This window comes from Linepithema humile, chromosome 4 (genome assembly GCF_040581485.1).
Source record: "Linepithema humile isolate Giens D197 chromosome 4, Lhum_UNIL_v1.0, whole genome shotgun sequence".
NCBI lineage: Eukaryota > Metazoa > Arthropoda > Insecta > Hymenoptera > Formicidae > Linepithema > Linepithema humile.
In genome coordinates, this window is record NC_090131.1 from 13,225,180 (window position 1) to 13,246,326 (window position 21,147).

Consider the following 21,147-nt stretch of genomic DNA (forward strand, 5'->3'; position numbering starts at 1 on the left):
AAGTTTAACAATTAAACTGATTCACTTTTTAGAATCGTTTCTTTGGGGTCGCGGCACACTATTGCAATTGTGTACACGAATCGGTTAATACCGCCAATATCGCGTTAATGCCGTCCGTAATTAAATTTCGGGGGATCCCTAGGACTACCTAGGACGGACCAACGCTTGACGCGATCACGCGAGACACGAGGGGCCGAGTAGTGGGGCAGGGGGACAGTAGTAGGGTAGTGGGGGAATAGTAGTGGGGAGCGCTTCTATCTTGCATCTCTCGCGCAAGACGGACGATGGAGAGAGAAAGCGATATGCGACGTGCTATGCGTTAATGCCGTCCAATAGCTGTCTCACTCACTCGACACTCGAGTAGGGTAGAGTGAGTGAGAGAGCAATACGGTCGGCTGGACAGCCGGGCGGTTGAATCGCGTGACTGAGGCGCGTGCCCCGAGCGCGCTCCCGTATTATGCGTATGTTTACGCATTTTTAAATATCAAAATGATTATTTTGTATATGTATATATTATTAATTAATTTTCTTTTATACATATATACATATACATATACAGGGTGTTTTATAATGTCCGTGCCAACGCTCGTGTACGGATAGAGTGCGGTTAACTGAATAGAAAAGTCCTTTACCGTTTTGCAATTTTTGCAATAGTAATTGAGATATTAATTAAAAGGGATTGACGAATAATCGCGCGTTGATCGCGGCTAGATCGTAGGCTGTACGCTCTAGGCGTGACAGCAATGAGAATTGCATGGCAACGAAAATAACAACGCATATCACTCCTGCTCCCGCTACGTGTTATTTTTCGTTGCCATGCGATCCTCGTTGTTGTCACGTTTAGAGTGTACAGTCCACAATCTAGCTACGCGCAACGCGCGATTATTCGTCAATCCCTTTTAATTAATATCTCAATTACTATTGCAAAAATTGCAAAACGGTAAAGGACTTTTTTATTCAGTTTACCGCACTCTATTCGCACACGAGCGTTGGCACGGACATTATGAAACACCCTGTATATAAATAATATATACAGGGTGTCCCGCGTAAGGTGTACCACCGGGAACTGGGAGGTAGATGGGATTGAAATAAATATAAAAGTCCTTTACCGTTTTACGATATTCGCAATAATAAACGAGATATTAATTTTTACAATTGGACTAATGAGAGCGCGTCGAGAGAAGCGCTCGAGCCGCTCGAGGTCTAGCCCGGCCTAGTCTATCATACATTGGCTGCGGGCGGCGCGTTGGAAAGGCAAGAGGGGAAACGCGCCGTGGCTCGGCGCTCAGCTCACGTCTCGCCGCACCGCGCCTAACGTCACGCGTCTATGCCGCTACGCACAATCGCGATTACAATATGTATGTTGTATAATAATGACAAATAACTTATTTAGGGAAGAAAATAATAAAAGATCGCGAATTTGCGATAAAGTACGATACGATAAAGAAAAAAATTACAATTGTGGATACTGTAATTAAGTTATTTTGTATTTATGCGTTAATTTTTTACATTAACACGATTCTGTTACTTTTACTTTATTATGATATTTATTTGTTGTGTACATTTGGTATGAATTTTTTCACAGTGCAAGGAAACGCTATCGTTTCCACACCACCTTGAGGTAGATAGCTTGGCGCGTTTTTTTTTAAAGTGGTTTCCCCAGTAGGCCTAATCCACTCTTCTCACTCTTCTAATTAAGTGTATGTTCAAAGTGCCTTCCTTGCATTTGCAAACATACTTCTACTCTCCGAGAAATTTGCCGTGTTGCACGGTGTGCGCCATATCTGGAGTGATGGTTTGAAAGGCCGCTATGATTTCATCACGTACCTCATTTTCAGTACCATCACGTTTATGCTCGACTAAAGCTTTGATATAGCCCCAAACGAAATAATCGAGCACGTTTAAATCTGGCGATCGTGCCGGCCAAACGATCGGACCACCCCGACCGATCCATCTATCCGAAAAACGATCATTTAAAATTTCTCGTACTCTACGAGAATAATGTGCGGGAGCTCCATCGTGCTGAAAAATCAGCGTTTCCCGCTCTCGAAGAGGAATGTCCTCCAAAAGAATGGGCAATTCATTTTCCAGAAATTCTGCATATCTTTGTCCATTGAGATGTGCCGGTAAAAAATACGGCCCGATCTGAAAATTTGCCACAGAAACGTTATGGAAACAATGCAATAGAAAAAAATGTCTTTATTTGCAAGAATATTTACCACTCTGTTTGCAAATATTCCTGCCCACACATTTATGGACCACCGATATTGGAAGGTGCACTGACGAACAGCTTGCGGATTCTCCTCTTCCCAAAACAAGAAATTGTGAGAATTGAATACACCATTCGGCGAAAAAGTTGCTTCGTCCGTCCATAAAATGTGATCGGGAAATGAAACATTTCGCCGACATTGTGCAAGGAATCCTGCGCAAGTTTTATTCATGATTATTATACAGTTAAAAGCGCTATAAATATCAAATAAAAATTAGAATAAAATCATAAAAATACCTTCACAGAAATAGATGCGCTGTATTTCATCTCGTGGAAAAAGTTGCTGCACACTTGCTTGAAAATGGAAAGGATGCAATCCATTTTCTTGCAAAACACGATGCACTGTGGTTCGTGGTATACCAAGTGCGCGACTTACACGGCGTATAGTATTTTGGGGATTTTCCTCGAACGCACGCAGAATTTGTTCGTCGTTGTTGACGTGACGACGCAATACCCTGTCACGGTTTTCATGCATAACAACTCCTGTTTCTATTGCGCGTAGGAAACATCTCGTTATTGTGTGCCTGCTTGCATGCCGACGATTCGGAAATCGCTCCGCGTACAGACGCTCCGCGACACGAGCATTTCCTCTGGCCATACCGTAAAAATAAATCATGTAAGTATACTCTTCCGTTGTAAAATTCATTATAAGCGCACTCTAATAATACATTACTAAGAACAGATACGTGCAACAAATGTGAATACGAGAAAAAAACAATATATGACCACAAGAAAAAAATAATTGAAAATATATTTTCAATTGTTTTTTTCTCGTATTTACATTTGTTGCACGTATCTGTTCTTAGTAATGTATTATTAGAGTGCGCTTATAATGAATTTTACAACGGAAGAGTATACTTACATGATTTATTTTTACGGTATGGCCAGAGGAAATGCTCGTGTCGCGGAGCGTCTGTACGCGGAGCGATTTCCGAATCGTCGGCATGCAAGCAGGCACACAATAACGAGATGTTTCCTACGCGCAATAGAAACAGGAGTTGTTATGCATGAAAACCGTGACAGGGTATTGCGTCGTCACGTCAACAACGACGAACAAATTCTGCGTGCGTTCGAGGAAAATCCCCAAAATACTATACGCCGTGTAAGTCGCGCACTTGGTATACCACGAACCACAGTGCATCGTGTTTTGCAAGAAAATGGATTGCATCCTTTCCATTTTCAAGCAAGTGTGCAGCAACTTTTTCCACGAGATGAAATACAGCGCATCTATTTCTGTGAAGGTATTTTTATGATTTTATTCTAATTTTTATTTGATATTTATAGCGCTTTTAACTGTATAATAATCATGAATAAAACTTGCGCAGGATTCCTTGCACAATGTCGGCGAAATGTTTCATTTCCCGATCACATTTTATGGACGGACGAAGCAACTTTTTCGCCGAATGGTGTATTCAATTCTCACAATTTCTTGTTTTGGGAAGAGGAGAATCCGCAAGCTGTTCGTCAGTGCACCTTCCAATATCGGTGGTCCATAAATGTGTGGGCAGGAATATTTGCAAACAGAGTGGTAAATATTCTTGCAAATAAAGACATTTTTTTCTATTGCATTGTTTCCATAACGTTTCTGTGGCAAATTTTCAGATCGGGCCGTATTTTTTACCGGCACATCTCAATGGACAAAGATATGCAGAATTTCTGGAAAATGAATTGCCCATTCTTTTGGAGGACATTCCTCTTCGAGAGCGGGAAACGCTGATTTTTCAGCACGATGGAGCTCCCGCACATTATTCTCGTAGAGTACGAGAAATTTTAAATGATCGTTTTTCGGATAGATGGATCGGTCGGGGTGGTCCGATCGTTTGGCCGGCACGATCGCCAGATTTAAACGTGCTCGATTATTTCGTTTGGGGCTATATCAAAGCTTTAGTCGAGCATAAACGTGATGGTACTGAAAATGAGGTACGTGATGAAATCATAGCGGCCTTTCAAACCATCACTCCAGATATGGCGCACACCGTGCAACACGGCAAATTTCTCGGAGAGTAGAAGTATGTTTGCAAATGCAAGGAAGGCACTTTGAACATACACTTAATTAGAAGTGTGAGAAGAGTGGATTAGGCCTACTGGGGAAACCACTTTAAAAAAAAAACGAGCCAAGCTATCTACCTCAAGGTGGTGTGGAAACGATAGCGTTTCCTTGCACTGTGAAAAAATTCATACCAAATGTACACAACAAATAAATATCATAATAAAGTAAAAGCAACAGAATCGTGTTAATGTAAAAAATTAACGCATAAATACAAAATAACTTAATTACAGTATCCACAATTGTAATTTTTTTCTTTATCGTATCGTACTTTATCGCAAATTCGCGATCTTTTATTATTTTCTTCCCTAAATAAGTTATTTGTCATTATTATACAACATACATATTGTAATCGCGATTGTGCGTAGCGGCATAGACGCGTGACGTTAGGCGCGGTGCGGCGAGACGTGAGCTGAGCGCCGAGCCACGGCGCGTTTCCCCTCTTGCCTTTCCAACGCGCCGCCCGCAGCCAATGTATGATAGACTAGGCCGGGCTAGACCTCGAGCGGCTCGAGCGCTTCTCTCGACGCGCTCTCATTAGTCCAATTGTAAAAATTAATATCTCGTTTATTATTGCGAATATCGTAAAACGGTAAAGGACTTTTATATTTATTTCAATCCCATCTACCTCCCAGTTCCCGGTGGTACACCTTACGCGGGACACCCTGTATATTATTAATTAATTTTCTTTCATATATATTCCGTCGTATGCCGATCATATAATTTGAGGACAGTCGATCGTACACAATTTGAGTATGTCGATCGTAATGTGAGGATAGTCTCCGATCAATGCCTTTGTTCAAGAAATCTTAAAGTATAAATAAAATTTTATATTGCACTTTAAGGTGATGTAGTCCCCATAAAACCAATAAAACGGAAATATCCCAAAATATGGGGTGTACACATATATATATGTATATTGTATATATACATAGAGTATTTATTGGAGACATTTTTAAAAGTGTGCGTATACTTTGAGGACTTTTCGATACCTTGGGGACATTTTTATTCTTTTATGGATATTTTGAGATTTCTTTATATGATTTTCATTGCACGTTATTTTGCCATTAATTTTGCATTTCAATTACACGTAATTTACATAATGAACAAAATAAATTTAATTAATCAAAATTATAACCCATTTAATGAAAATATTTTAGCAAATGGCAGAGCAATGGCATGACGTAATCAAAAATTTAATTTTGTTATATGATTATTAATTTTGCTCATTTTCTATTACCTTCTTATATTCACTCATTTTTTTTAAAGAAATACGGATACAAAAAATATATTTAACAAAAGAAATTCGTACTTTAATTGCATAAAATATGCTTGAAAAACTTTGAAATAAGACACTTATTTTGACAACAAAATATACTCTAAAAGTTGAGATAAAACGTTTAATTTAAGGACATTTCCGTCGTATGCCGATCATATAATTTGAGAACAGTCGATCGTACATAATTTGAGGTATGTCGATCGTATAATGTGCGGATAGTCCCAATCAATGCCTTTGTTCAAAAAATCTTAAAGTATAAATAAAATTTTATATTGCATTATAAGGTGATATAGTCCCCATTAAACCAATAAAACGCAAATATCCCAAAATATGCGTTGTACATATATATTTGTATATTTGTATATTGTATATTGTATATTTGTATTGTATATTGTATATTTATATATTGTATATTTGTATATTGTATATTTGTATATTTGTATATATATATATATATATATATATATATATATATATATATATATATATATATATATATACATAGAGTATTTATTGGAGACATTTTTTCGAGCGTGCGTATACTTTGAGGACATTTTGATACTTTTGTCTAACATATACTTTGAGGACTGCAAATTATGATATTGACTGGATGTAGGGTCCAATTAGTATTATTTTATAGCATTTTCCTCAAACTATACATTGACTGTTATTCAATTATTTAATGAATTCATTAAATAATTTCTGCTTAACATGGGAATAAAAACTCATTATGTGATTAATAATATAATAAATAATTTTAATATTATTACAAAATTAGTAATCAGTATAAACAGAAAGCTTTTTATATATTTGTCTTTGAGTTTTATTTAAAATATGTATAATATTTAATATACTTTATACATAAATATTAATAATTTTTAAGTTTTTTCTATTATTTAATTTTTTTATTATTTATTCACTGAATGCAAATTTAGCTACATCAATAAATAAAATAATTTTTACTGCAATCAAGTTCTAATTGTATATGTAAATAACAAGAATGTTATAGTCAAGAATATGGACTTTTTGGAATACGTCCATCATTATCCCCAATAAAAAGATTCATTGATAACAAACAAATATCTTAATTTTTATATACCAATTTAAATGCGTCATAATATAAGTTCGTTAAACTTATTTCATTTTTTATATAAATTACGTGTAATTGAAATATAGGATTAACTGTAAAATAATGTGCAATAAAAACTATATAAATTTGAGATCCCAAAATATGTATAAAAAAATTAAAATGTTCCCATTGTATTGAAATGTTCTCAAAGTATACATAGCTTCGAAAAATGTTTACAATAAGTGCTTTAAATATATTATGAATGTATTATTATAAGAAACATATATGTATTATATGTATAATTTCATATAAATTTAGTTAACTTATATATAATATATATATATAGGGTGTTTTATAATGTCCGTGCCAACGCTCGTGTGCGAATAGAGTGCGGTAAACTGAATAGAAAAGTCCTTTACCGTTTTGCAATTTTCGCAATAGTAATTGAGATATTAATTAAAAGGGATTGACGAATAATCGCGCGTTGATCGCGGCTAGATCGTAGGCTGTACGCTCTAGGCGTGACAGCAATGAGAATCGCATGGCAACGAAAAATAACAACGCATATGACTCTTGCTCTCGCTACGTGTTATTTTTCGTTGCCATGCGATCCTTGTTGTTGTCACGTTTAGAGTGTACAGCCCACGATCTAGCTACGCGCAACGCGCGATTATTCGTCAATCCCTTTTAATTAATATCTCAATTACTATTGCAAAAATTGCAAAACGGTAAAGGACTTTTCTATTCAGTTTACCGCACTCTATTCGCACACGAGCGTTGGCACGAACATTATGAAACACCCTATATATATATATATATATATATCTATATATATATATATATATTATACAGGGTGTCCGACAATTGCTGAATCACCTCTCGGGTGTAGGTAGAGCGGGTTAAACCGAGTAGAAAAGTCCTCTACCGTTTTGCGATTTTGGCAATAATTAATGTGAAATTAATTAAAGAAGATCGGCCAATTTCCGCGAGTCTAAGCGCGCAGCGAGAAGAGACAGCCCACTGTTACGTGGTCGCTAGAACGCAAGGATCTAGCGTTCAGCACCGCTCGTATGTTGCCGTTGTCAATTGTAGAGCGCTCCTCCCAACGCTTCATCGTGTGCCTAGTAACCAAATAACAGTGGACTGTACCGCCACGGGTCTCTTCTCGCTGCGCACTTAAACTCGCGCGAATTGGCCGATATTTTTTAACTAATTCCTCATTAATTATTGCAAAAATCGCAAAATGGTAGAGGACTTTTCTACTCGATTTAACCTGCTCTACCTACACTCGAGAGGTGATTCAGCAATTGTCGGACACCCTGTATATAAGTTAATTAAATTTATATGAAATTATACATATAATACATATATGTTTCTTATAACAATACATTCATAATATATTTAAAGCACTTATTGTAAACATTTTTCGAGGCTATGTATACTTTGAGAACATTTTAATACAATGGGACCATTTTAATTTTTTTATACATATTTTAGGATTTCAAATTTATATAGTTTTTATTGCACATTATTTTACAGTTAATCCTATATTTCAATTACACGTAGTTTATATAAAAAATGAAATAAGTTTAACGAACTTATATTATAACGCATTTAAATTGGTAAATAAAAATTAAGATATTTGTTTGTTATCAATGAATCTTTTTATTGGGGATAATGATGGACGTATTCCAAAAGATCCATATTCTTGACTTTAACATTCTTGTTATTTACATATACAATTAGAACTTGATTGCAGTAAAAATTATTTTATTTATTGATGTAGCTAAATTTGCATTTAGTGAATAAATAATAAAAAAATTAAATAATAGAAAAAACTTAAAAATTATTAATATTTATGTATAAAGTATATTAAATATTATACATATTTTAAATAAAACTTAAAGACAAATATATAAAAAGCTTTCTGTTTATACTGATTACTAATTTTGTAATAATATTAAAATTATTTATTATATTATTAATCACATAATGAGTTTTTATTCCCATGTTAAGCAGAAATTATTTAATAAATTCATTAAATAATTGAATAACAGTCAATGTATAGTTTGAGGAAAATGCTATAAAATAATACTAATTGGCCCCTACATCCAGTCAATATCATAATTTGCAGTTCTCAAAGTATATGTTAGATAAAAGTATCAAAATGTCCTCAAAGTATACGCACGCTCGAAAAAATGTCTCCAATAAATACTCTATGTATATATATATATATATATATATATATATATATATATATATATATTTATTTATTTATATATGTTTATATTTATATTTGTATATAAGTGAATACATATTTAGTTGTATATAACTTAAAAAAATATTTATGTGAAATAAATATTATATTTATACTACTATTAATACTATGTTTATATACTGTACATATATATTCTGTATTTAACAGATCAGTTTGTGACCGATTCGACATTGGACGAGCAACTGTTTGGCGTGCTAACAGAAGAGTCTGCGCAGCAATTTATTCTCTAGCACCTCAATTTATTAAATGGCCAAACGTAGAAGAAGCAGAATATACATGGATGGATGTTCAAAATAAACACAAGTTTCCTAAAGTAATTGGTGCCATAGACGGTACACACATACATATACATAAACCAAAGAAACATGCAGAAAGCTACATAAATCGGAAAGGTTACTATTCAATACAATTACAAGTAAGTAAAACGTATAATTAGTGTAATTAATAATATGAATAATTATAATTCTATGGTTAAGCTTTGAAAGAGAAAGATTGATAAATGCTCAAAAGTGTTGTAATATAGATATTTATTGCAGATTATATGTGATTCCACCTTAAAGTTTATTCATTGCTACGCAGGACAACCTGGTTCTGTGCATGATATGCGCGTATTTCGACTAAGTGGCATCCAATCTATGTGTACAGAAAACTACTTTCCACACGATAGTCATCTAATAGGTGATGCTGCATATACACTGCAAAAACATGTACTGGTGCCGTACAGAAACAATGGCCATTTGACTGCAGCACAAATAAATTATAATACACGCCTGAGTTCGGCTCGTGTAATGATTGAAAGAGCCATTGGTTTGTTGAAAGGACGTTTTCGTAGTCTCTTAGATAAATTATACATGAAACGGACAGATCTTATACCACAATATATCATTACTTGTTGTGTGCTGCACAATATTTGTATTTTAAACAATGATCTTATAGATGATGTCATAATTATTGAAAGAAACAATATTCCAGAGATTGCAAATGACAATGAAATTACTGCTTTAGATAAAGAAAGAGGCGTTGAAAAAAGAAATGCGTTAACATATATGTTGAATGAGAGATAATATAAATATTTGCATTTTCCAACTACTTTTATTTATTAAAAGTTGAACTTTTGTTAAACATTTCGTTACAGACGTTTCAGAAATGTATTACGTGTAACACTTATATTGTATGACATTTTTTATTTTAGCATTAAACTTTGATTAAAAAATAATACAATGTGTTGATTATTGTTGAACACTTTCACAGTTATTATAATCCTATGCTATTAATAATATTTAAGTATTTCTTAACTAAAAACGGTTATCTTTATCACACTGTGCGTTTAATAGTAACAAAATTAATATTTTATATTAAATATTGATTATCAGATCAAAAAAAGTAAACATATGTATACTTCAAATTGGTATAGCTATGCTATAGTTAGTTACTTAACTTACATGAGAAAAATCTTAAATAAAACTTATTTTTAAACTAAATTAATAAAACAATAACATTTAACAGATCTTTGGCTAATCACAGATAGTTAAAAAGAAAAAACGCTTTGTATACACTAAGTCTTCTAAGTATATACAATTTCAATATAAATAAAAATAAAAATTTGTATAGAAAAAATGAAATAGAACGTAACGTTTGCACACTAGAATACATATATCTTATAAAAATTGCACTATATATAGGAACTTTTTTAATAACTTTCAGTCTTTTAAGCAACGTTCAGTTCGAGCAATGTTATTCCTTTTGTATTGTGTCTTGGATTAAGTTTTTAATATCCTTTAACAAGTCCATTTTTTCTTTATGTTGCGCGTCTCTTTTTTCTGCACGAAGTTTTCTGTACTCCAACAATACATTTTTTGATGTGGCATGTATTTTATCTGTAAGTATATCAATACACAAATTAAATAATTATTTTATTAATTTAATTTAAAATTAAGTTATATTTTTTTTAACATAAACTAAGTAATTATGATATAGACGTACTAATTAAAAATATACATACCTTTATGTTTCTTCATAGGACCTAATAATTCTGCAGGTTGATTATTTTGATCAGATGAAGCAGTTGATATTGGTTCAATCCACGGTTTTGTTCCACATAGTTCATCCATAGCCTGTAAGTATATATATCTATATGTATATTTATATAAAAATATAAGTATCACACACAATCTAAAGCCTTGTGCCTATGATGCTAGAAATTGGTTGAATTGTTCAAACGTGATTTGTTAATTTGTTATTTATTCATTTTCAAAGCAATTTCTAGCATTGTGCATACACAAGATTTTATAATATACAACATACATCAAGATATTCCCACGTTTTCTTGGAATTCCCTGATTTATTATTGTGATCCTTTATTTGTTTGTAGGTTCGTTTTAAAGTTTGAAACTTTGTACAACATTTTTTTCCAGAGATATTGCAATCTTTTTGTGCCATTTCTGTTGCTATTTGCTTCCAACATAAATTTTGCTTTGTTTTTCCCGAGGTAAACATTTCTTCATGTTCTTTATATAAACTTATTAATAATAAAGTTTCTTTTTTATTCCATAAATAAACATCTGTAATACATAAGCAAAATAATATATAATATATATATGTATAATATATATATAATTTATATGAGATGTAAATATCTTCATTATTAGATTCTTATTAAATACCTTCATTATTAGATTTTGTATCTCCAAAATCTGATATATCTGATGTAGAACTATTTGTTCCTCCTATACTGCTTGTGCTCGATGTTTCTGTTAATAGAATTATATTTTTGACACAATAAAAGATTTATATAAAATTCACATTAATATAAGTTATGTTATATACCCATTCAGCAAACAATGTTTTTAAAAATGTTTTTAAAAACATTTTCAAAACATTTTTAAAAACATTTTGAAAAACGTTAAAAATAATGGGTTAAGTCCCCTTTTTCTCATTAAAAAAATATTTATTTTAACATTTGATAAAATGTTTTTATAACGTTAAAAAATGTTTATTTTAATATTTGAACAAATGTTTTTATAACGTTACAAAATGTTTATTTTAACATTTAAAGAAATGTTTTTATAATGTTAAAAAATGTTTATTTTAAAATTGGAAAAAATGTTTTTTTAACGTTATAAATACGATTGTTTAACATTTGAAGAAAATGTATTTTCCAGATTTGAGAAACGTTTTTTTGAAGATTTGAAAAATGATTATTTAAGATATGAAAAAATATTTTTTTATTATTTGAAAATGGGTTAAAATTGAATAAATAAAAATGAACAAACAACATTTTTTGGTTACCAAAGAAAGTATTTTTATGTATACTTATACATAATGTAACATCAATATATTATATAAGTAATAATATGTACTTTATAATTAAAATATATAATAAAACAAAAATAAGGGTACTTATGGATGTTTTATGAGATACTTTTATCTATTTCATCACAGTCTTTTTCACTCAGGTCATCGCCTAATTCGTCATCGTTTTCAGAAGAACCGCTTTCGCTATCATCGGTAACATTTTCTGGGTCGTCTTTCTTATTGTTATTGACGTTTTTGCTAATACAAAATAGAAAATAGATATTACTAAACGTTCAAAAATATAAATGTACCACAGAGTGGCTTCGATGGCTTCATATCAGGCATATCAACACTATAATTACAAATGTAAATAAATTACATACTAATTATTAATTATATTACTAATTATTTTGTTAATTTATAATTGAATACACTTTAATAACTAAATTACATGTTTAATTGAAACTAATAATACAAGGTTTTAAACATTTTATATTTTACTAATAATATTACAATACAACATATATGTAACTTTCAACTTACATAATTTTAAATCAACATATAATGTAATATTTAAATTGGATTCAATTACAAATTTAGAAAGAAATTAGAAGTTAAATTATTTTCAATTACACATTTGTAAAGTAATTAAGAGTTAGTTTTAATTAAAACAAATTTTACTTTTAATTATTTTTTAAAATTTGTAATTAAAACAAATTTAACTTCTAATTATGTCATTGAATCCGATTTAATAGCTAAATTATACGTTTAATTAAATGTAATGTAAGATGAAAGTTTTATATGTTATACAAATCGCAAACTTGTTTAAAAAAGTTTAAAAATCGACGGGAAAATATTTTAAAAATCGTATATTACTAATCGTAAAATCGTAATATTACTAATTTTTTAAGCAATTTAATTTAGTATTACATACGTGCGCAGTCAAGATCTGCTAAAAAAGTGTTATAAAAAAACTAAAATATGTAATATTTACTTTTTTAAACGAAAGGTGGCTTGAGCTAACCAAGGTCCTGCATTCCGCCCAAAGTGGTATTATTGATCATTGGAAAATCCATAGCTACTGCTTCTATAAGAAAAAAATACAATATAAGAGCACACAGTATATCTCTATCAGGCTCAATTACATTTATTTATTGGAACAGGTTTATTTGTGAGACAATAAAATCTTACCAATCATTATTTTGGCAATTCGACGATTTGATAACTTTATCTTCGTTCCTCGTTGTCCTTTCCAATTGAAAACACTTGCTACTTCATCGTCCAGAACTAACCGGAGTATGGAATTAATCTGTTTTTTTAATGGTTCTCCCATGACTCCTGAGTGTAGCGCTTCGACCTAAAAATTATATATAATTATAGATAATGTAACTAAAAAATAATGTAGCAAGAAAATAAAATATCTCACCACTTGCAAATGAAAAGTTTCTTTTTTTAGTTTACGTTCGACGATGCGTAATTCTTCTATGTTTTTTACAGGAAACTCGTCCAAAACATGGACAGTAGGAGTCATCATTACGGTTGAAGGCTTCTTCACCATTGCCGCTGTTTCCAAGAAACTTTCCATATTTTTGTCAGTTTTGCGCAAAGACATTTTGCACGAAAACACTTCAACTGAAAGTAATCGAAAACATAAGTTTTATTTAGGGTTGTTAGTATAAGTGAGAGAGCAACAATCTACTTCACTATCTGTTATATCTTCATTACTCTGTATATATAAACGACATTTTCAACATACCGTTGAGATAACAAATTGCATCGGCCAGAGATTCCAGTGTGGCCACTCCTCCTTCGATATAAGCACACTTGTGATTTATTTTCGAAGGTATTTTACATCCTATAATTTTTGAAAAATGTTCAGCACTATACACTCCTGGCTTATTTGTTGCACGGTTCGAAGTCGGCATCTTCGTGACGAGAGAATCCTCTTTTGCGGGCTTTAGCCCCTTAGTTCCCTTGTCATCTATCGATATTTCATCACATGAGCTACAATTCGGCTGCTGTGCATTGTCCAATAATGAATACTGATTATCCGTTACATCCTTTATATTGCTCAATGACCGGCTTGCCTGTTCAGGCTTGCTTATATTCCCCAATTTCGGAATAGGTGGTAACATCGTCTGTGTAATTTGCTTTTTCTGGACGTTTTTATTGTGCGAACCGACAAAACGCTGCGTTGTTTTTTTAAGTCGTTTTCCTTTGCCTTTTTCTTCAAGATCTGAATGTAGTGCTGCATTCGGATTTTTATCAATTTTTACTAGCATTTTCATGCCCCGATCATAGTTTTCTGCAAAAGATTATGAATTTTATATATTAGGGCAAGAAAGTGTAAACCATTGTAAGATAAATTATATAAGAAAAATTATCTCATCTGAAATTTACCAATGCCTTGTTCAATCTTTCGGATAGAAAAACAATTCCACTCCGGATTAGCTTTCGCACACTGCTTGACTAATTTATGAATGGTCCCTTTGTGTTCATTTATCGGGTACCAGCTTAATGTGCCCATCGTCGTAATCCACGACGATGGAATCAGATCATTGAAACCTTCAACATTGTCTTTCTCGTCACTTTCAAAGTGAACAATTGACCAAACTGTCGCGTCGTTAACGGTAAATGTTTTTTCAGCAGGTAATTTTTCACATGATTCAGTCATCGTTGACAAACCGTCATTAATTGGTGAATTTGTTTTATCAGTCATCTCTGTCATGTTCTGAGGAAATCGAAGCAATACATTTATAAAACATTTATATAATTTTATAATTACATAAAATTAATGAATAAACAATATTATCAGCACATAATGGATAAACAACATTATCAACACATAATGGGCAGACGATGATAATCTGTAATTGTATGATATGTGAAGAATTTAAAAATACACGCCGAAGAATAGTGTACAGGATTCTGAAAATGTTTTTTACACACATTAAAAAGTAAAATTGATAATGTTGTTTAATTAAAGTGCTCGAAAATTGCATTTGTTTCTCATGTGAAGCATGCTCTTTACGATGCAAGAGCTTCCACAAATAAGTTTAAAAATTGTTATCATACTAGGCATGCTGTCGTTATATCCAAAAACTTAAAGTACTAATCCCCCTCTCTGTCATTGATACATATTGTTGATCTCAATAAAAAAATAAGATTAATTTACATAAACGATCATAAAAGAGTTATATGATAAACTCAAGTATTTTATTATTACCTTTTTAATGTTTCTTGTCGTATTTGAATCGAATGGGGATATGCGCGTGTATAAAATGAAAGATAAGTGAAGAGAAAAAATGCAATGAAAGAGAAAAATAAGATAAGTGAAGAGAGAAAATGCAATGAAACAGAAAGAAGATATAGTGATGATTGATATACTCAATTAAAGCGCGTCACAATGTAAAATTGACGATACAATGTAGCCAGTTTTGTACGGTAACTGAACATATTTTATGGTAATTTCTGACAATGGCCACATTTTAAGATTAGACAATTTGTTAACTTTAAATACTCCCACTCGGGAACTCGCACAAGGTGTAGTGTAAAAGTCGCATTTGTTAACAAATTCTCTATCAATCACGATTGGAGCCTGCAAAAGGTCAGAAAAAGCTATGTTCTCGACTATTATAATATTTCCGGCAGCAGTGCCACAACAATTGTTAGGACTTTTATTTATTAACTTGAATTGTAGAAGCGCAACACCACGATACTGGTGTCTACAAGCTGGTAGCAACGGACCAGTATTATGAGGATAAAAAAACTTCGGATAATGATTATTTTGCAGTTCTGTTGAATTATCAGACTCAAATGACATTATTTCTCCAATTCGTCGTCCAATTTGTTCAAGCGGCTTACTGCGACCTCTGACTTTTCTCTTTATGTTCTGCATATAATTTTCAAAAGGAAATGCTGATACCGTATCGAAAGAGAAATTATCTAATTTATCTGCAAAATAATGGGCATCGTCAGCTATATGTATATTATTATGGAAATTGTGGGCAATAAAATTTTGATTGTATAATATTGCAGTCAATTCAACAAAATGTTTCAGAAGATCTTTGGCAAATTGACGAAATTCCTGCTCTTTACACAGATTCGGGTTTAATAAAATCCTCATTGCAAAATGGAATTCCAAGAAATGAAGATATTTTTCTTCACTAAGAATATTTTTCAAAACAACTGGCCCTATATACAAAATAAATAGTCTAAATTCCGTTGCTTTCCACCGTAAAATAATATATATCTCTCTAGGCTTTCTTGCAAACTCTGAGGGAATACAGCATTGAGATTGAACGAGACGATTTGACAGTAATTCAATTTGAGCAGCCGAAAGTCTGTAAGGAATTTCTCCCTTGTACCACATATTCACGATCATCGTACGCATTACACCAAGGCATTGTAAGTGTAAATAATCTAAAATAAAATGGTGTACAAAATCTAAACCTAAAATTTGTGTAAGAGGAGTATCTCGACGTCGAAAATTACGATCTCTCCATTCCAGAAAATCTTCACACGTGCGAGTAGGACTCTCTAAATCAACGAAGATTCGTCGTTTATCTGAAGTGACACCTCGGACAGTGCATCTAGTGCAGGAATGAAATCCTGTATGCGCTACTATTCCCATTATATAACTTTTTGCTGGGGCATCGCAAACAAAATAAACACCATCTAACTGCACAGTCTGATTTTCGAAATTAATGCCATTTTCATTGATACTATTAATTTCGACAATGAAATCTTGCAAGTAATCCTCTAGATTTGTAGGTTTCTCTTTACCATAATATACTCCTATAGGAAACACTTGTTTACGCAATTCTGGAACAGATACTATACTGCATAATATGGGATACACTTGATCAGGCGAACTTCTGAACAGAGGTAATCCGTCAATGTTAATTAATAATTTAAAAGACCTTACGTTTTTCAAGTACTTGGGGGCAATTTTTAATAACTGTTTTTTTAATCCAATATGAATGTAATGGCCAGGCTCGACAACTTTTTTCATTAATTTTACATTTGTTTTCAGCAGTGTGCGTGCATTGACCGGGAATCTAGGCTCTGTTTCACTATCCACAAAACACTCGTGATTTTCTTTTAGTCCTATCAATAAATCTGAAATGGCTTCATGCGTTATGTTGTGCTTTAAAGCCCAACCGCGAAGAAATTTCAACACTTTCGAATTATCAGAAGCTGAATATTCGCTAGATTCAGAACTCGAATTGGATGGGGAGTGTGTGCGATCGGGAGAATCATCACGATCGAGATTGTCATATAAAATATCATCACCTATTCCGTAATCATCACTATCCCAAGTTTCATAAGCAAAATGTTTAGAATAGTCAGAATGATGCGAAATTTCAGAATGATGCGAAATTTCAGAATGATGAGATAGTTCCGAATGAGGAGAAAGTTCAGACTGATGAGAAAGTGCATAATGAGCAGAAAGTTCAGAATTCTCTTGGTCGAGTTCAATTGAGGAATCTGTTGAATTAAGTTCCTCTACATTTTCAGCGATAAGTCTCCGTCTTTTGGCTTTTTTGCTTAGTTCATGGAACGGTATGTCTTTTAGCATGTTTTTTCTTTGATGAACTGTAAATAAATTTAATTCTGCTAATTTCTAAGAAAGTTATCATTTTTGAAATATAATATTGGCTTAATATATTAAATATGATTCAAAATTGTTAATATACAATATTATTGACAAGAAATACAATATTGTATTTATGTTGGTTAACAAAAGGCTTTATGTGTATGCAGGTCTTGATCAAGGACCACGACTTAAGAATGAAAAAGAGTTTAGGTATCAAAAAGTCTGAAAAATTACACAACAAACTAAAGATCCCCGACATGTTTTCCCAATACACATATATTGAGCCTATGTATGTTTCGGAGTGATAGCTGCATTCTTCGCCACATTTGAATTGCTGACACCCGGGCAACCACCCGAAAGCCACATTTAATAATTTTTAATAATTTTAATTGAAGGCTTTGACGGTTGACGCCATTGGCGTATGTGTAGGCTAGTCAACCGTAAAAGCCTTCAATTTTTAATCATATTTAATATTTTAAACCATGTCCGAGATATTATATTTGAAGGTTGAAAACTTTCCTTAAGATTTTAAGAAATTGACGGAAATAACTTTTTAAGTCGTTAAAAATTGTTATATTTAATCTTTTGAAAACATTAGCAATCAGTTATTATGTTGCGATAGGATTGAGACATAACCATATATATTATGTATTTAATTACCAATACTTTAAATGAAGCACATAATAAGATATTGCAAAAAGTTATAATACTATAACCCCGGATAAAAATTAAACCGTATGGCACATTTTTTAATTTATGGTAGATCTATATATACAGCAAGCAAAATTAAAATAAATATTTGATAAGTGATGCCCAAATCAGAGAATAAAAATAACTTACATTAAAATAAATCAATACTACTCTCTTAATCTGAATTAGTAAAGAAAACTCACTGATCTTCAATATATATAAGTCACAATGTGCTGCAGTTATACATAAGTATACCACTGCGAATCAGTGAATACTCACAGATTGATTCAGTGAAATTAACAACTTATCACTGATTTAGACAATGAAATGAATGATCTGTAAAATTAAAATTGCCATGAATGAAAATACAAAGATCATATTACTAAAATATACTGCATTAAAATAATCTATTACAATGGTATGTTTATCATATTAATACTTAGAAAAGAAACGACACCTTTTGTTTTTTTATATTTTTGTATAAACTAAACATTCTAGACAGCAAAAACTAAGTATAGCCAAAAGAATATAAATAATATATTAGCAAACTCAAAGAGGAACAAAAATGTGAATATGCAATCAGAAAGTGATCTCCACCGAGTTTAATAATAATTTATTTCTATTTCTTCGTGTAAATTTAGTTTCTGTTATGTAAATTAATTAATTATATGAAGTATGTACGTAGACTCTCCATGCACACAATTTATCATTCTGCTCAGTGTTAAACCATTTTCATATTGACTGCATACGTACAGTTAAAAATGGATTTTTCTAACTGTTTTCACTTTTCCCAAATTTTGTTTTACAAATATTGTTCAAATATATTTAAATCACTGGCATTAACATGCACATATTTTAAGCAAAATGATTTATGCAGGAATTTAGTTCACATTGTAATAAAAGTAAAAGAAAGTAAAAAATCTACTTTTAACTGTATACGCATGCAGTCGATATGAATATTGTTTAACGTTGAGCATAATGATAAATAGCATGGACAATCTACATACATACTTCATATAATTTATTGATTTACATAATAGAAACTGAGTTTAAACGAACAAATAGAAATAAATTATTATATAAACTCAGTGGAATTTTTTGATTGCGCATTCACATTTTTGTTCCCCTATTTGATAAAATATTATTTATATTTCTTTGGTTATACTTAACCTTTGTTACTTAGAATGTGTTTAGTTATACTAAATATGAATTGATATGAAGCTCATATGTGTACATATTTCATACTTGTCATATAATACACAAACATTTTTTAACTATATTGGGGGAATTTGCTGCGACAACTTGTCTACAAACTAGCTATGACAAATATGATAAGAAATAAGGTATTACTTACTTGATTGATCAAAAGCTTCTGAAATGTTATAAACTTGCACTGTGAATCCGTATTCAGAGCAATTCAGAGTTCAACCGCACACGCTTTCCTGTAAAATACTATTATAGGTTAGACAAAATCGCATAATATTTGGGCTGCGTTCCGTTTCACGCATATGCGCGCATAATATATAATATACGTAACGTGTACTGTAGATAAATGCGCGCATATGCGTGAAACGGAACGCAGCCTTGGTATCACAAGTTTTTACGTAATTTTCTATGATTTGTTCACAGTCGTACTTTTTCGTAAGTATTTTAGTTACCGTACACTGCAGCGGTATAATGATGATTTGCCGATGGACATATTTTAACCACCGACACAAATCGATGAAATATAGCAATGTAAATTTTTCCACTTGTTTCTTTTATTTCCGACACACACAATGTATATATTATATAGATCGAGGGCTCGTGAAAAAAAGTCCTTTCCTCGATCAGCAATAAATTCCAGTCCAAGCAATAAAATTTGCATCAGACACGTAAGTGCAAAATTTAAGGTTATGCAACGATACGGTAATAATGGTTATATATAATAAATTATTAAAATGAAAACCTTTATTTTCTATGAAGCCAATTTACTCTGCATCAGCAGCGAAGTTTTTTTCGGGATGATTTCTCAAGTCCTTTCGCTTTCGAATCAAGGGCATTCAAGGGTAAAGCCTCTGGTCTGCAGGACACAATAATGGCTCCTGCGCCTCCTGCACACCAGCGCGATGCGTGTATATATAAAAAAGCTTCTTCTTCTTCTTCTTCTTCTTCTTCGGATTTGGTTGACACCGAACCGCGTAGTGCAGGCTCATACGACCATAAACTGGTTATTGTGGGACAATCTGTCGTTGAAATCGGAAAACTCTGCGAGCTCGAAAGCTCTAACCGGGGAGAGTGATAGAAAGGGAGAGGAGAAGGGGAAGGAAAGGAAAAAAACTGTGTATATAAACAATAAACCTGGTTTCGCTCACGCCGCGCGCGCGGAATATATGTATAATATAAGCCGGTATTCATAGTCAGATTTAAGATCATCTTAAGAGCAGTCTTGGGTCTTAAGATCTCGTTCAACTAATGAAATGGCTGCAAATGACGATCTTAATAAATATAAGATCTGACTATGAATACCGGCCATAGTCCCATGTCGAAAGTCATTTTTCATTCAAATATAATGCACTGCATTTTGTGCATGATTTTCTTCAAATTAATATGCCACACGTATATATGTATTTACATAGTATC

The 21,147-nt window shown here is 32.2% G+C and overlaps 2 protein-coding genes across 2 annotated transcripts; one reads left to right on the forward strand and one right to left on the reverse strand.

The window, feature by feature from the left end:
• The first annotated feature begins 7,907 nt into the window (after window positions 1-7,907).
• LOC136999543 (putative nuclease HARBI1) lies at window positions 7,908-10,069 on the forward strand. The gene is made up of 3 exons (XM_067353884.1): window positions 7,908-7,959; window positions 8,972-9,357; window positions 9,479-10,069. The coding sequence occupies exons 1-3, from the start codon at window positions 7,908-7,910 to the stop codon at window positions 10,004-10,006; spliced, it is 966 nt and encodes a 321-aa protein (XP_067209985.1). The 3' UTR covers window positions 10,007-10,069.
• Window positions 10,070-13,178: 3,109 nt separating this feature from the next.
• On the reverse strand, window positions 13,179-20,903 carry LOC136999754 (uncharacterized). The gene is made up of 6 exons (XM_067354398.1): window positions 19,880-20,903; window positions 14,637-14,967; window positions 13,993-14,541; window positions 13,663-13,868; window positions 13,428-13,593; window positions 13,179-13,323 (listed from the first exon to the last, which is right to left on the reverse strand). The coding sequence occupies exons 2-6, from the start codon at window positions 14,962-14,964 to the stop codon at window positions 13,256-13,258; spliced, it is 1,317 nt and encodes a 438-aa protein (XP_067210499.1). The 5' UTR covers window positions 14,965-14,967; window positions 19,880-20,903; the 3' UTR covers window positions 13,179-13,255.
• Window positions 20,904-21,147: the final 244 nt, after the last annotated feature.

Bases quoted from the DNA above. Each gene is read 5' to 3' on its own strand.
- LOC136999543 (XM_067353884.1), top strand. From the start codon at position 7,908: ATGGTAGAGGACTTTTCTACTCGATTTAACCTGCTCTACCTACACTCG. The intron at 7,960-8,971 runs GTGATTCAGCAA...TTTGTATATAAG, and splicing joins GCTCTACCTACACTCGAGAG to TGAATACATATTTAGTTGTA. The intron at 9,358-9,478 runs GTAAGTAAAACG...TATTTATTGCAG, and splicing joins ACTATTCAATACAATTACAA to ATTATATGTGATTCCACCTT.
- LOC136999754 (XM_067354398.1), bottom strand. From the start codon at position 14,964: ATGACAGAGATGACTGATAAAACAAATTCACCAATTAATGACGGTTTG. The intron at 14,542-14,636 runs GTAAATTTCAGA...AATCTTTTGCAG, and splicing joins AAAGATTGAACAAGGCATTG to AAAACTATGATCGGGGCATG. The intron at 13,324-13,427 runs GTAAGATTTTAT...TTTTTCTTATAG, and splicing joins AATTGCCAAAATAATGATTG to AAGCAGTAGCTATGGATTTT.